Raw genomic sequence first — 14,444 nt, 5'->3', positions numbered from 1 at the left:
CTGCATTTACCCATTATTATTTTTGATTATTTTTTAGGAGAACAAACATGGCAACCCTAGAAGAAAGTTTCCCCCGAGGGGGTACAAGGAAAACCCACAAACCAGAGAAATCTTTCCAGCAGTCAGTTGAACAAGACAACTTATTTGATGTAAGTGATATGCTTCTTTAGTGAGCCTGTTGAGACTTACATTATTTTCCATATTTGTTTTTTGTTAAAATCTGCTTCTGTAAATTGAACTTATTAGAGAGTTTATACCATTTCAAGGCCTTGTCTTTGAGGAAATTCATTTATTTTATTATTTTTTTTTGAAGATTTTATTTATTTATTTATTTTGGGTCTAGTTGGGGAGCTTGAACTCTGGGCCTGGGCCCTGCTCCTCAGCTCTTCAGCTGTACCACTTGAGCCACAGCGCCACTCCCGGCTTTTTCTTTTTTGCTTATGTGGTGCTGAGGAATTGAACCCAGGGCCTCATGCATGCAAGGCAAGCGCTCTACCACTGAGCCACCTTCCCAGCCCAGGAAATTCATTTTATTTGAGTTTGTATCTTTTCCATAGTAATTTTGTGCCATTTGATTAAGGATGGAGAAAAAAGTGTTTGATCACTCTGTGTGTGTGTGTGTGTGTGTGTGTATGTGTGTCTCTCTGTCTGTCTGTCTGTCTGTCTGTCTCTGTCTCTGTCTCTGTCTCTGTCAGTCGCTGTCTGTCTCTGTGTCTGGCTGTGTGTCTGTTTCTGTCCTGGGTCTTGAACTCAGGGCCTGGGAGTTGTCCCTGAATTTTTTTGCTTGAGGCTAATACTCTACCACATGAGCCATAGCTCTACTTCTGGTTTTTTTGGTAGTTAATTGGAGATAATAGTCTTCGGTTTTTCTCCTCCTCTAGTTGGCTTTGAACTTTGATTCTCAGATCTCATTCTCCTGAGTAGCTAGATTTACAGGCTTCCAGCCGAACCTTAAATCATTGCATTTTTAAATGGGGTCTTTGCCTCATAAAATGGTCAGAATTTGCATTACAGTTTTTAGTCTCACTTAGAATAGGCAGGGAACTAATATTTGAATATATGGTCTTAGGATTTCCAAGTATACTATGAAGTAGAGATTGCAATTCCATGATGAGGAACCAAGATGAGGAAGGCTGTATATTTACTTAAAACCATTTTCATGTATAAAACATCCACATTGCTTCTCAAGCTAGGGAATTCAGATGTTCAAACCAGTCCAAGGAGGAAGCCAGCAGAGAGAAAACATAGGGAACATGAAGAAAATTTCACAGACTTTGGGCAAAGGCAACATTGTTGGCTGAATGGGAGAACTGGGATCATAGTAGGAATTAAAAAAGCAGTTGAAAGTGAGGTGGGGTAAGAGTAACAAAAGGAAAGCTAAAATTGCTGTTTCTCTTTCTTTTGAATCTTCATGGATGTTTTTTCCCCTTTTAGATTTCCACCGAAGAAGAATCCACCAAAAGGAAAAAGATACAGAAAGAGAAAACAAAAACAAAAAGGTTGAAAATTGAAAAGCGAGAAAGCAGCAAGTCTAAAAAAGAAAAGTTTGAAATCCTTAGTGTTGAGGTATGTTAACATTTGTTGTATTTTTGTTTGTTTGTTTTTAGTGCTGGTCCTGGACCTTGCACTCAGGGCCTAGGCACTGTCCTTAAGCTGTGTGTGCGTGCGTGCGTGCGTGCGTGCGTGCGTGCGTGCGTGCGTGCGTGCGTGCGTGTGTGTGTGTGTGTGTGTGTGTGTGTGTGTGTGTGTGTACTTAAGCTTTTTTGACCAAGGCTAGAGCTCTACCGCTTAAGCCACCGCTCTACTTCCAACATTTTGGTGATTAATTGGAGATAAGAGTCTCACAGAATTTCCTGCCCCAACTGGCTTTGAATCATGATCCTCAGATTGCAGCTTCCCAAGTAGCTAGAATTACAGGCGTGCACCACTGGTGCTACTGGTACCCCCCCCTTGTTGTGTTGTTGTTTTTTTGTTTTGCTTTAAACATACTACCATGATTGTTTAAGTTTCTGTATCTTTTTTTTTTTTTTTTTTTTGGTTATGTTTTGTTTTTTCATTTGTTTTTGTGCTGGTCCTAGGGCTTAAACTCAGGGCCTGGGTGCTCTCCCTGAGCTTTTGTCCTCAAGGCTCTGTCTACTACTTGAGCCACAGTTCTGTTTCCAGCTATTTTTGATCTTTTAATCGGAGATAAGAATCTTACGAATTGTCCTTCCTGGATAGTTTTAAACCACAATCTTCAGATCTCAGCCTCCTGAATAGCTAGGATTACAGGCATGGGCCTCTGGCACCCAGCTATATATGTTCTTCTTTCCCCTTTCCTTCTTTTTTTTTTTTTTTTTTTTTTGTCATGGGGCTTGAATTCTAGGCCTGGGCACTGTCCCTGAGCTCTTCAGCTCAAGGCTAGCTAGCCCTCTACTACTTGAGCCACAGTGCCACTTCTGGCATTTCCTGTTTATGTGGTGCTGAGGAATTGAACCCAGGGCCTCATGAAGGTGAGGCAAGCACTCTACTGCTGAGCCACCTTCCCAGCCATCCTTCATTCTTTTGTCACATATATATTTCATGTTTGTCTATATGTCTGTAGAAACTTGATTGTGCTGATAATTTTCAAGTATTTCTTTTAATGTTAACCAATGCATGAGGTCTGTTTATTTTCTTAAGATGTTATAGTCTGGGGACTAAGAAGGTGGCTCAGTGGTAGAGTGCCTGCCTTGTATGCATGAGGCCCTGGGTTCGATTCCTCAGTACCACATAAGCAGTAAAAGCCAGAAGTGGTGCTGTGGCTCAAGTGGTAAAGCACTAGCCTTGAGCTGAATTGCTGAGGGACAGTGCCTAGGCCCAGGGTTCAGGCCTTGTGTTTTCATAGTTGTGTTTTAATACATTCAAAGATTAGAACTAAGGGTAACTTTAAGAAGTCATTTTATAGATGTGACATTACTTCAGAGAGATTTGATTTTATGTTTCTTTTAAAGGTTTAGATTATATTTCCCGCTCAAAAACGTTTTAGGTTATAACTTCCAGTATATGTTAGGTATAAAGGAGAAAAGAGAAGTCAGATGGTCAGATGTAGCCTGCAGGAGTTTTTTTTTGTCATGGATGATATTAAAAACAAATAATAATATTGGTACCAATGATAGAAAACTAGAAATTTAGCTGGAGGAATGGTTCAGATGTTAGACTAGTTGACAAGTTCAAGGCGCCGAGTTACTGCCAAAACTAAAGCAAAAAAAGACGTTTCACATAAAAATAGGATTCTGGGTCATCATGGAAATTTGAACATGGTGACAATGCAAAGCCCGTTTTCTTTTGTGATCACAAGGAGCTATATGGTGGTGATAGCTTCAAAAATCACCATGTACAATCTTTTTTTTTTTTTTTTTTTGCTAGTCCTGGGGCTTGAACTCAGGGCCTGGGCACTGTCCCTGAGATTCTTTTGCTCAAGGCTAGTGTTCTACCACTGATCCACAGAGCCACTTCTGGCTTTTTCTGTTTATGTGGTACTGAAGAATTGAATCCAGGGCTTCATGCATGCTAGGTAAGCACTCTGCCACTAAACCACATTCCCAGCTGTCCATGTACAATCTTTTTTTTTTTTTAATTAATGTTTTTTTTATTGTGAAAATACGGTACAGAGGGGTTACAATTACATGAGCAAGGTAATGAATACATTTCTTATCAAGCATTGCTGCATCTCCTTTGTTTGTCCTTACCATCCCTGCCCTCCCATCCCCCCCTTCCCCCTGCCCCATGTACAATCTTGACAGGCACTGTTTCTATTGGCCTCTTGCCCTTGCAGTGTTGACTACCAGGCATATGTTTGTGTTTCTTGGTATATGGTAAAGCTTGTAAAATCCCACTCAGTACTGTTTGGTCTAGACCTTTTACAATGCTCAGTTACATATCTGATAAATGTACAGAGATACACAAATGTATATATTTATTTTCATTTACAAAATTCCGGTAGCTTTTAAAATTGGATCCCACTATTTCATACACATTTCTCTCTCTTCTAGTCTCTATGTGAGGGGATGCGAATTTTGGGTTGTGTGAAAGAGGTAAATGAGCTGGAACTGGTGGTCAGTCTCCCCAATGGCCTCCAGGGATTTGTACAAGTGACTGAAATCTGTGATGCCTACAACAAAAAGCTGAATGAGCAGGTAGCACAAGAAGAACCTCTGCAGGTAAGGGAAATCTGGGTGAAAAACTATTCTTAGGAATAGGTGGTATCGAAAGGAAATGTATGTTCCGTGATAGTTTACAAGAAATTTATAATTAAAGTTGGTTTGTTAAACGATAAGATGACTTTTGACTTAATCCAGGGAGCCTGGAAAGCCTGTGTAAGGAAGGGATGCAGGGCTGTGATCTGAAGGGTAATGGTTTGCTGGGTACAGGATGCAGGGAAATCATGCAGAAGAAGAACATTGTGAAACTGAGAAGACTGGTATGGCTAGAATAGAAAGAGCAAGGCATAATGTGATGTTGAATGGTGCCAGAGAGCTGAGTGGAACTTGTAGACTGTATTAAGATAGGTTATTGTGTGTGTGTGTGTGTGTTGTGTGCCAGAACTGAAGCTTGCATTGGGGCCTTACTCTGTTGCATGGCTTTTTTTTTTTTTTTGCTGAAGGCTCATATTCACCACATGAGTCACATCTTCACTTCTTTTTTAAGCTTTTTTCTGCTTTATTGAAGATAAGAATCTCTTAATTTGTTTGCCTGGGCTGGCTTTGAACCTCAGTCCTCTGCTGAATAAGTAGGATTACAGGAATGAGACTTTTTTTTGCCAGGGCTTGAACTCAGGGCCTGGGCACTATCCTATTAGCTTCTTTTGCTTAAGGCTAGCATGCACTCTACCGCTTGAACAATAATGAGCCTTTGACACCTGGCTAAGCTTTTTTTTTTTTTTTTTTTGGTCGGTTGTGGGACTTGAACTACGTGCTTGGGTGCTGTCCCTGCGCTCTTCAGCTCAAGCCGAGCGCTGTACCGCTTGAGCCACAGCGCCACCTCTGGTTTTCTAATGGTTTATTGGAGATAAGAGTCTCACGGGCCGGGTGCTGGTGGCTCACGCCTGTAATCCTAGCTATTCAGGAGGCTGAGATCTGAGGATCTCGGTTCAAAGCCAGCCCGGGCAGGAAAGACTGTAAGACTCCTATCTCCAATAAACCACCAGAAAACCGGAAGTGGCGCTGTAGCTCAAGTGGTAGAGCGCTCGCCTTGAGCTGAAGAGCTGAGGGACAGCACTCAGGCCCAGAGTTCAACCCCCATGACCGACAAAAAAAAAAAAAAAATGAGTCTCACAGACTTTCCTGCCCTGGCTGGCTTTGAACCGCATTCCTCAGATCTCAGCCTCCTGAGTAGCTAGGATTACAGGTGTGAGCCACCAGCGTCCGGCCTAAGCAAGCATTGGTTTTAAATTGTAGAATAAAAGGGATATCCTTGTAATGTTCTCATTGGATAGGACAGAAAAGGCATGAGTAGTTGATTAGAGATCAAGTAAGAGAGTACTAAGGTACTGATGACAGCTTGGAACCAGCATTTACCAAGCACTGAGAAGATAAAACGGTTAGTAGATTTGATAGGTGTAGTGAGGCAGAGAGAGTATGTTTTTGTTGTATATGACATGATCTGGCTATCTGATAGGTTGAGTTTGAGGTATACTTAAGACATCAACTTGACAGGTGATTGCTGAGCTTAGGGAAGTTTAGGATGAAGACATGTGTGAGACAGGTCAGGTGCCAATGGCTCACACCTGTAATCCTAGCTATTCATGAGGCTGAAGTCTGAGGATCCTTGTTCAAAACCAGCCCAGGCAGGAAAGTCCAAGAGACTATTACTTCCAATTAACCACCAGAAAACCAGAAGTGGTGCTGTGGCTCAAAGTGGCAGAGTGCTAGCCTTGAGCAAAACAAATCTCAGGGTGGGCTGGGAAGGTGGCTCAGTGGTAGAGCACTTGCCTTGCAAGCCTGAGGCCCTGGGTTTGATTCCTCAGTACCACATAAGCAAAAGGAAAAAAGCCAGAAGTGGCGCTGTGGCTCAAATGGTAGAGCACTAGCCTTGAGCTGAAGAGCTGAGGAACAGTGCCCAGGCCCAGCGTTCAGGCCCCACGACTGTACCCAAAAAAAAATAATCTCAGGGACAGTGCCTAGGCCCTGAGTTCAAGCCCCACAGCCAACCCTTGCCGCTCCCCCCCCCGCCCCAAAAAAAAAAGCCTGAGACATACCATTGTATAGATGGTAAAAGAAGCTATAAAGATCCAGGTGCTTGTGGAGGACACCTGTACTCCTGTCTACTCAGGAAGCTAAGATATGAAGCCCATCTGGGCAGAAAAGTCAGAAGTGGAAGTATGGCTCAAGTGACAGAGTACCAGCCTTGAACAAAAAGCTAAGCAAGACAATGAGACCCTAAGTTCAAGCCTTAGAACTTGGGGAGAAGATGGGAAGAGAAGCTATAAAGGAAGAAGTTGCTTAAGAGACTAAAAGACATACGTGAATTTAGAATAAGTGCTGAGTTGAAGGATGTCAGAAAAGGCAGGAGAGGATAGAGAAACGGGAAGAAAACCATCAAATAAAGAATACTGGAAGCCAGCAAGGTAGTGTTTAAGGAAAGGAATAGTATTATAGCGTTAAGTGCTTTTTCAAGGTCTTATAGGAGGGATTGTGATATAGCTTAGTGGTAGAGAATGTGCTTGGCATGTCAGGCACCAGGACTACAAGCCAGGTGTTGGTGTCTCACGCTATAATCCTAGCTACTCAGGAGACTAAGATCTGAGGATCGCAGTTGGAAGCCAGTCCAGGCAGGAAAGTCCATGAGACTCTTTTATCTCCAATTAACCACAAGGAAACAAAGTGGAGTTGTAGCTCAAAGTGGTAGAGTGCTAGTTTTGACTTAAAAGAGCTCACGAAAAGCACCCAGGTTCCGAGTTCAAATGCCACAACTGACAAAGGAGTACAAAACAGACCGTTGGATTTAGCAAGATAAAGCTTACTTGAGATTTTCTTGGGAGTTAAGATAAAAAGGTGGAAAATAGTATGTAGTGAGTAAGAGATGAAATGGAGATTGTGTATGTGTGTTTATATATTTAAATGCAGCAGTTTGCACCAATAATTAACATGTTGCATAAAGATATTTGGAGTCCTGTGCTAACATTGAGGACTGACTTGGCCACAGACACATCTTCCTTTTTGGGCAAGTGGTTGCTTTTCTTCACTTTTTGGTTCTTTAGGGTTTAAGGAAAAGAGCCAAGGCTAGGCAGTGGATTCTTGATTCAGAAGGAGTGTATATCAAGTCTTTCTCATTGGTGTTGTGCAGGACTTGCTCCCATTAACTGAACTTTTTTCACCTGGAATGCTGGTGAGATGTGTGGTGAGGAGTGTGAACATCACAGAGAATGGCAAAAAGAGTGTCAAGCTCTCACTAAACCCCAAAAATGTCAACCGGGTGCTAAGTGCGGAGGCCCTGAAGTCTGGCATGGTACGTACCTGGGACTGGAAGAGGAGTTGTCACATGCTTCTCCCCGTCTTTCATGTTGAGCTTAATGGCTGCTTGATCTGCAGGAAAAATCTCCTGGGTGCTTAATGAGCATTGAAGACTGAACCTCATTTTGTTACTTTGGAGAGGAGAAAGGGAAAGCAAGCCCAGTGGTGGCTCATTCAGGTGCCTACAACAGGAAGCCTTCATGGGGTACTTGCTGATGCTAAAGATGCACTACTTATAGTATTTTACCGAAACGTTTGTGGGCTAAGTCTTTTTTAGTTGCTGGCCATTTGTGTGGAATGCTGCTCTCTCTCAGAGCAGGAGGTAAGAGAGGCAGGGAAGTTAAGTCTTCCTGCTATGTTGATAGATAATCCAATGCTTTGTATCTAGTCCCATGGAGATTCAATCTGCCAAACTACTAGCTACAGAAGAATAAGCTGCACTTGTATAAATACTATGGTAATGAAGGGGCAGGAGATGGATCTTACAGTATTTGGTTTCAGCACAGTGGCATTTGGGAAAGGGCCAGAAAGTTCAGTAGGATTTAGTTGGGTAAAAAGGAAATAAAGTAAGCCAAATTGTGGGAATTTGACAGGTGTTGAATCTGCTCCATGATGGGTGCTGATTCAGGCACTTTTATCTCATGCATTTTTAGAGTAAACCTGGGAGGTGGGTACATATTCTTCCTTTTCTACATGTGAGAAAATGGTCTCAAAGATCTCAGTGATTTATTTACCAAAGACTTAAGTAGCTAGTGTCAGAGCACACTGTTTCCTGTGAAGTATACAGGAGGTTGACAGTATTTTTTCTTCTTCTAATGTATCAGAAGTGATTAGAAAAGATAATGAGATCTAGAAGAGCACTTCTGGATTCTCTTGATAATCATGATTCAGGAATAACTGTGCAGCTCACATCCTGACACAGATGACTCACTGACCCTGCTCATTCCTCTTTTCATAACCTTAAAGTCTTTCCTGAGTTCTGAAAAATCCCCAGGCAAGAAGAGACTCCCCTCTGTAGACCTCAATTGTGTATAACATTTCTCACTCTCTGGAAACAGGAAGATCCTACAAGCCCTTAGAGAATAAAGTTGATATTTTCCCTTCTGTCCTCTGTTGGGAAATGTGGTTTAAAGTTAAAAGTGCTGGCTGTGAGTACGACAGTGTCAAGATTAGTGGTGAGAACATTGATATTTGGTAGAAGTGCCTTGTTACGTTTGACTTGGAACTTTAGGGGTTGTTTCCTCTTCCTCCAGCTGCTGACTGGCACTGTATCAAGCCTGGAAGACCATGGCTACCTAGTGGACATCGGTGTTGGTGGGACCAGAGCATTTTTACCACTGCCAAAAGCACAAGACTACATCCGCCAGAAGAACAAAGGTGAGGGAAGCAGAGACTGGCTGGCTGGTATATGGCAGTAGGTGGTGTGTGTTCTTATATTTAATGCCCTTTTAACAAGTGGCGTGACAGAATGGTGACCATAAAGACTGTTGGTTTGGGGGAAATCAGTGGCCAATCCCAGCTGACAAGAGAAAGAGAAGCTGTTTGAAGAGCCAGGGAATGTCATTGTCGTTGTATGATTGGATTGATTAGTTTCAGTTTTCCTCATCTACTGATTCCACTGAGGGGCTGGAAAGGTGGCTCAGTGGTAGAGCGCTTGCCTTACCTGCATGAGGCCCTTGGTTCGATTCTTCAGCACCACATAAGCAGGAAAACGCTGGACGTGGCACTGGCTCAAGTGGTAGAGCATTAGCCTTGAGCTGAAGAGCTGAGGAACAGTGTCCAGGCCCAGAGTTCAAGCCCTGCAACTGACCAAAAAAAAAAAAGATTCCACTGATTTTGGATCCTTGGGGTTTCTGAACCAGCATTTTCCTGGCTTGTTGAGGATTTTTTTTTTTTAAATTTCTGTGAGATAGTTGAATTCTACCCATATCCCTAGGTAACTTTATTTCCTTCTTATAGTTGGTCCCTTATAGATTAGGAACGTGGAAACTATCAGGCACTAATTTTATACTTTCAAGTGTTGTTTGGGCTCATGTCAAAAATCCTTCTCAGCCAGGCACCAGTGGCTCACACCTGTAATCCTAGCTACTCAGGAGGCTGAGATCTGAAGATCATGGTTCAAAAGCTAGCCTAGGCAGGGAATAAACCACCAGAAAACTGGAAGTGGTGCTGTAGCTCTAGTGGTAGAGCGCTGGCTTTAAGCTGAAGAGGTGAGGGACAGTGCCCAGGCCCAGAGTTCAAGCTCCACGACTGAAAACGCCCCCCCCCTACCCCCCCCCCAAAAAAAAAATTCTTCTCACATATGTATTTTTCCTTTTGGGTACTGGGACTGGGCTTACAGGTGCCAAACTGAAGCTGGGTCAGTATTTGACGTGCATTGTTGACGAGGTGAAAAGCAATGGAGGTGTTGTTAGCCTGTCTATAGGACATTCAGAGATTTCTACTGCCTTGGCAACTGAGGAGCAAAACTGGACTCTGAGTAACTTGCTACCAGGGCTGGTGGTCAAAGCTCAGGTACAAAAGGTAAGAAGTTTAGTGCATTGTTACTATTATTTCTAAAATGTAATTTTTTTCTTTTTGTTTTACATTTATGAAACAGTATTACTGTACAGCAGGTGTGTCATCTAAACTGCTGTCAAGTAGAGTGGCCACTAGTCCATTGAGGCCACTGAACACTTGGAATGTGGTGAGCCAGTCTGAAGTAGGAAAATCAAGAACCGGACAAACTTGAGCTACACTGCAAGAGGCGGTCTTAAATGAGTAATAAAAACAAATTATGAAAGACCAATGGTGCAAAAGGCTTAGAAATGAAGAACTATCAAACTGTCTCATTCTTTCTAAATCCTACATTTTTTAGCTTTAGTTTTGGAAATTTTCCTCCATTCTTTTACTGCTGCTACTGTTACTACTACTAGCACCTGAGCTATACCCCTTGCTATCTGTATTTCTGTATTCCAAGCTTTTGCTAATGTGTCTTGATTTATACATTTTTAGGTATTGCGGGTTTGTGTATATATTCCAAAGCCCCAGTTTAACATTTTGAGGAAAAGTGCTGGCAGTATTATCTTTTATCTTTTATTATACTCTGCTGGTAGTTTTGAGGTGGGATCTAATTGTGTTTTTGCTCTGTATTTTCCTATTAATGAGTGGTCATCTCTGTGTGTGTATATGTGAACAGGGTGTGCATTCTTGTGATGCCCAGAGCCCTAATTAGTAATTATCTTTAATATTCATGATGAACTTATTGACCGTTTGTGTATCCTCTTTCAAGAAATTTAAAAGTCTTTTGCTTATTTTAAAATTAGATTGTCTATCATTTTATTTATTTGTTTGTTTATGCCAGTGTCAGGGCTTGAACCCAAGAGCTGACTTTTATGCTTATGGCTGGCTTTTGCTTTTTGCTGGCTAATTTCAAGTGGGGTATTGTGGACTTCTCTGCCAGGATGATTTCAAATCACAGTCCTCCATATCTCAGCTTCCTTACTAATAACTGAGTTTACAGGTGTCAACCACCAGCACCCAGTTCTTGTCTTTTTATCTTTTTATTTGTTGGTGTATAGAGTTTGAACTCAGGGCCACTTAAGCCAAACCTCTAATCTTTATTGCTTTCATTATTGTGCCTTTACTGTCTAGGTAGGGGGTCCCAGAATGGTAGGATGCTTGTGTAAAGCTCCTGTATCCCATTGAGAAATCCCAAAGGGTGGGAGAATTGATGTCTGCTTTTAGGTTGGGAGATGAAACTTACTAACTAAACAGCCAGTGCTTGGAGTCATCTTGCCACTTTATGGGAGGAGAGATCCACAGTTATTGTGAATATTATGGTACTGAGTGTTTGTTGTTAAAGATGAGTGTCTTCTCCTTCAGAGAAATGTTTTTCCTAGTTTGTTCTGTTTATTTTAGGTGACTCCATTTGGCCTTAAACTAAATTTCCTCACATTCTTCACGGGCGTGGTTGACTTTATGCACCTGGAACCCAAGAAAGTTGGGACATACATCTCAAAACAAACAGTAAGAAATTTTACACCCATCTTTTCTTGATTTCCAACTGGGTCTCAATCTGCTGTTGTCACAGGGCAGGTCAAGGACTACATGTATACAGGTGTGCACTCAGGTGAGGGAATGATACAAAGAATTTTAGAGGGCTCAGAAGAAATAGTAGTGATTTGACTGAGATCAGAGTTCTTTGTATGGTTTGACTTGGGAAGGGGTAATAAATCTGTATAGTGGGGTGTGTGTGTGTACCTATATATATATGTATATATATAGGTACACACACACACACACACACATACAATCTACCTATACACACACACACACACATACACACACGATTTTTTAGTTATACTGGGGTTTGAACTTGGGGCTTCTCGCATACTAAACAAGTGCTCTACAACTTTGAGCCATGACTCTAGCAAAGCCTCTCACTTCACCTGCTCACCCCCTTTTGTTTTTCCTCTGCTGCTGCTTTTTTTTTTTTTGTTAATCATGGGGCTTGAACTTGGGCCTGGGCACAGTCCCTCAGCACTTCAGCTCAAGGCTAGCACTCTACCACTTGAGCCACAGCACCACTTCCAGTTTTCTGAGTTGTTTATTGGAGATAAGAATCTCCCAGGCTTTTCTGCCTGGGCTGGCTTTGAAACAAGATCCTCAGATCTCAGCCTCCTTAGTAGCTAGGATTATAGGTGTGAGCCACCAGCACCTGGCTTCCTCTGCTTATTTTTGAGATAAGGCCTCACTTTTTATTTTGGTAGAGCCATCTTGGACCATAATCTTTGTTTGTTTGTTTGTTTGTTGTCCCTGAGCCTCTTTGTCCTTAAGGCCAACTTTTACCACTTGAGCCATAGTGTCACATCAGGGTTTTTTGTTTTTTTTTTGTTTTTGTTTTTTTTTGAATGGTTAATTGAGACTTTTCTGCCTGGGTTGGATTCAAACTGTGGTCCTCAGATCTCAGCCTCCTGAGTAGCTGGGGTTATAAGTGTGAGCCACTGACGCCTGGCTCCTAATCTTTTTTTTTTTTTTGGGTCCGGTCGTGGGGCCTGAACTCTGGGCCTGGGCGCTGTCCCTCAGCTCTTCAGCTCAAGGCTAGAGCTCTACCACTTGAGCCACAGTGCCACTTCCGGCTTTTTTCTTTTTGCTTATGTGGTGCTGAGGAATGGAACCCAGGGCTTCGAGCATGAGCATGTAAGGCAAGCGCTCTACCGCTGAGCCACCTTCCCAGCCCCTGGCTCCTAATCTTATTTACACTTCCCACCATATCTCCTGACAGACTCATACCACCACAGCTTTTTTATTGAGATGGAAGTCTCAATAAAAGTCTTTTTTGCCTGGGCTGGCTGGAAATGTGATCCTTTTGATCTCAGCTGCTTATGTTTACTGAGTCGTGTGTGTGTGTGTGTGTGTGTGTGTGTGTGTGTGTGTGTGTGTGTGTGTGTGTGTGTGTGTGTGTGTGTGTGTGTGTGTGTGTGTTTGTTGGCTGGAAATGTGATCCTTTTGATCTCAGCTGCTTATGTTTACTGAGTCGTGTGTGTGTGTGTGTGTGTGTGTGTGTGTGTGTGTGTGTGTGTGTGTGTGTGTGTTTGTTGGCTGGAAATGTGATCCTTTTGATCTCAGCTGCTTATGTTTACTGAGTCGTGTGTGTGTGTGTGTGTGTGTGTGTGTGTGTGTGTGTGTGTGTGTGTGTGTGTGTGTTTGTGTTTGTTGGCTCTTGAACTAAGGGTTTTCCCTGCTCACTTGGCTATTTTGTACCCTACATCTTGAACCATTCCTCCAGTTCTGATTTTTTTTTGTTTGAATTTTTGTTTATTTTCTTTTTGTTGGTTAATTGGAGTTAAGAGTCCTGTATTTGTCTGTCTGGTCTAGCTTTGAATTGAGATGTTCAGATCTCAGCTTTCTGAGTGGCTAGGGTTAGACACATGAACAACTGGTACCCAACCTTTTAACCTTGTGACAACATCAAGTTTGGGGATTTGTTTCAGATGAGCTTTCCCTGAAGTGAAACTTGGCATTTAAGTTAAGCTTGGCATTGAGGTTACTGTCCTTAAATATTAGTTTGATTTAGTCAAACTTGGTCCCTCTGGGACATTTTGTTTACCTTTTCCGCATGAAGCTTAATTATACAAAAGCTGACCTTCGCACTTACTGAAGTTTTAGTATTGACATACCTGGATAACTGATGGGGAGTCTCGACCTGTGCATCAACTCCTGCTCATTTTGCCCTTTTGTCTAGGTGCGGGCATGCATCCTCTGTGTTCATCCTCGGACCAGAATCGTGCGTCTGAGCCTGCGTCCCATCTTCCTGCAGCCTGGACGCCCACTCACCCGGCTCTCTTGTCAACACCTAGGAGCTGTGTTGGATGATGTTCCTGTCCGGGGGTTTTTCAACAAGGCTGGAGCCACCTTCACACTGAAGGATGGAGCTCTGGCCTATGCCCGCGTAAGGCGCTTTATTTATTTGGTCAGAGATCTCATCACTGAAAGGACTTGTGAGGACAAAAGTCATTTTTTCTGCTCCCTTCATCCCTTGTTATTATTTTCTTATTTTAAGATAACCTCTAGTGGGGGCTGGGACGGTGGCTTAGTGGTAGAGTGCTTGCCTTGCATACATGAAGCCCTGAGTTTGATTCCTCAGTACCAAGTACAGAGAAAAAGTGGAAGTGGCACTGTGGCTCAAGTAATAGAGTGTTGGCCTTGAGCAAAAGAAGCTCAGGGATAGTGCCCATGTCTAGAGTTCAAGCCCCAGAACTGGCAATTAAAAAAAAAAAAAGATAACTTCTAGTATAAAACACTGTAAGAATCAGAATTAAGTCTGTGTGTTAGGTTAGAATGCCTTAGAACCAACGTGCTATATTTGATACCTGGCCAGTGGTATATATATACAGGAATGAGTTAGGATCTAGACTGGGGCTTAGCAAATTTTTTTAAAGGGCCAGGTGGTGTATATTTTAGGCTTATGGGCTGTGTGGTTCTGTATCT

General features: G+C 42.5%; 1 protein-coding gene across 6 annotated transcripts in view; it reads left to right on the top strand.

Annotated features, from left to right (window-relative positions):
* Pdcd11 (programmed cell death 11) overlaps positions 1-14,444 on the top strand; it is a 46,006-nt gene that overhangs the window by 1,591 nt on the left and 29,971 nt on the right. For 5 of the 6 annotated variants that reach the window (XM_042689259.1, XM_042689262.1, XM_042689260.1 and 2 more), the window contains exons 2-9: positions 38-149; positions 1,435-1,566; positions 4,014-4,181; positions 7,306-7,467; positions 8,726-8,849; positions 9,814-9,995; positions 11,373-11,480; positions 13,699-13,905. In XM_042689259.1, coding sequence (XP_042545193.1) covers positions 48-149; positions 1,435-1,566; positions 4,014-4,181; positions 7,306-7,467; positions 8,726-8,849; positions 9,814-9,995; positions 11,373-11,480; positions 13,699-13,905 — 1,185 coding nt within the window. In that variant the 5' untranslated portion in view covers positions 38-47. Of the gene's footprint in view, positions 1-35; positions 150-1,434; positions 1,567-4,013; positions 4,182-7,305; positions 7,468-8,725; positions 8,850-9,813; positions 9,996-11,372; positions 11,481-13,698; positions 13,906-14,444 lie in introns of all 6 variants that reach the window. The other variant, XM_042689258.1, reaches the window with a different exon arrangement.

The sequence above is a fragment of the Dipodomys spectabilis genome, unplaced genomic scaffold (assembly GCF_019054845.1).
Source record: "Dipodomys spectabilis isolate Male_0828 unplaced genomic scaffold, ASM1905484v1 ptg000125l, whole genome shotgun sequence".
Classification (NCBI taxonomy): domain Eukaryota; kingdom Metazoa; phylum Chordata; class Mammalia; order Rodentia; family Heteromyidae; genus Dipodomys; species Dipodomys spectabilis.
Note: the sequence above shows the minus strand (reverse complement) of the source record. Positions and strands in the feature narration are given on the sequence as shown.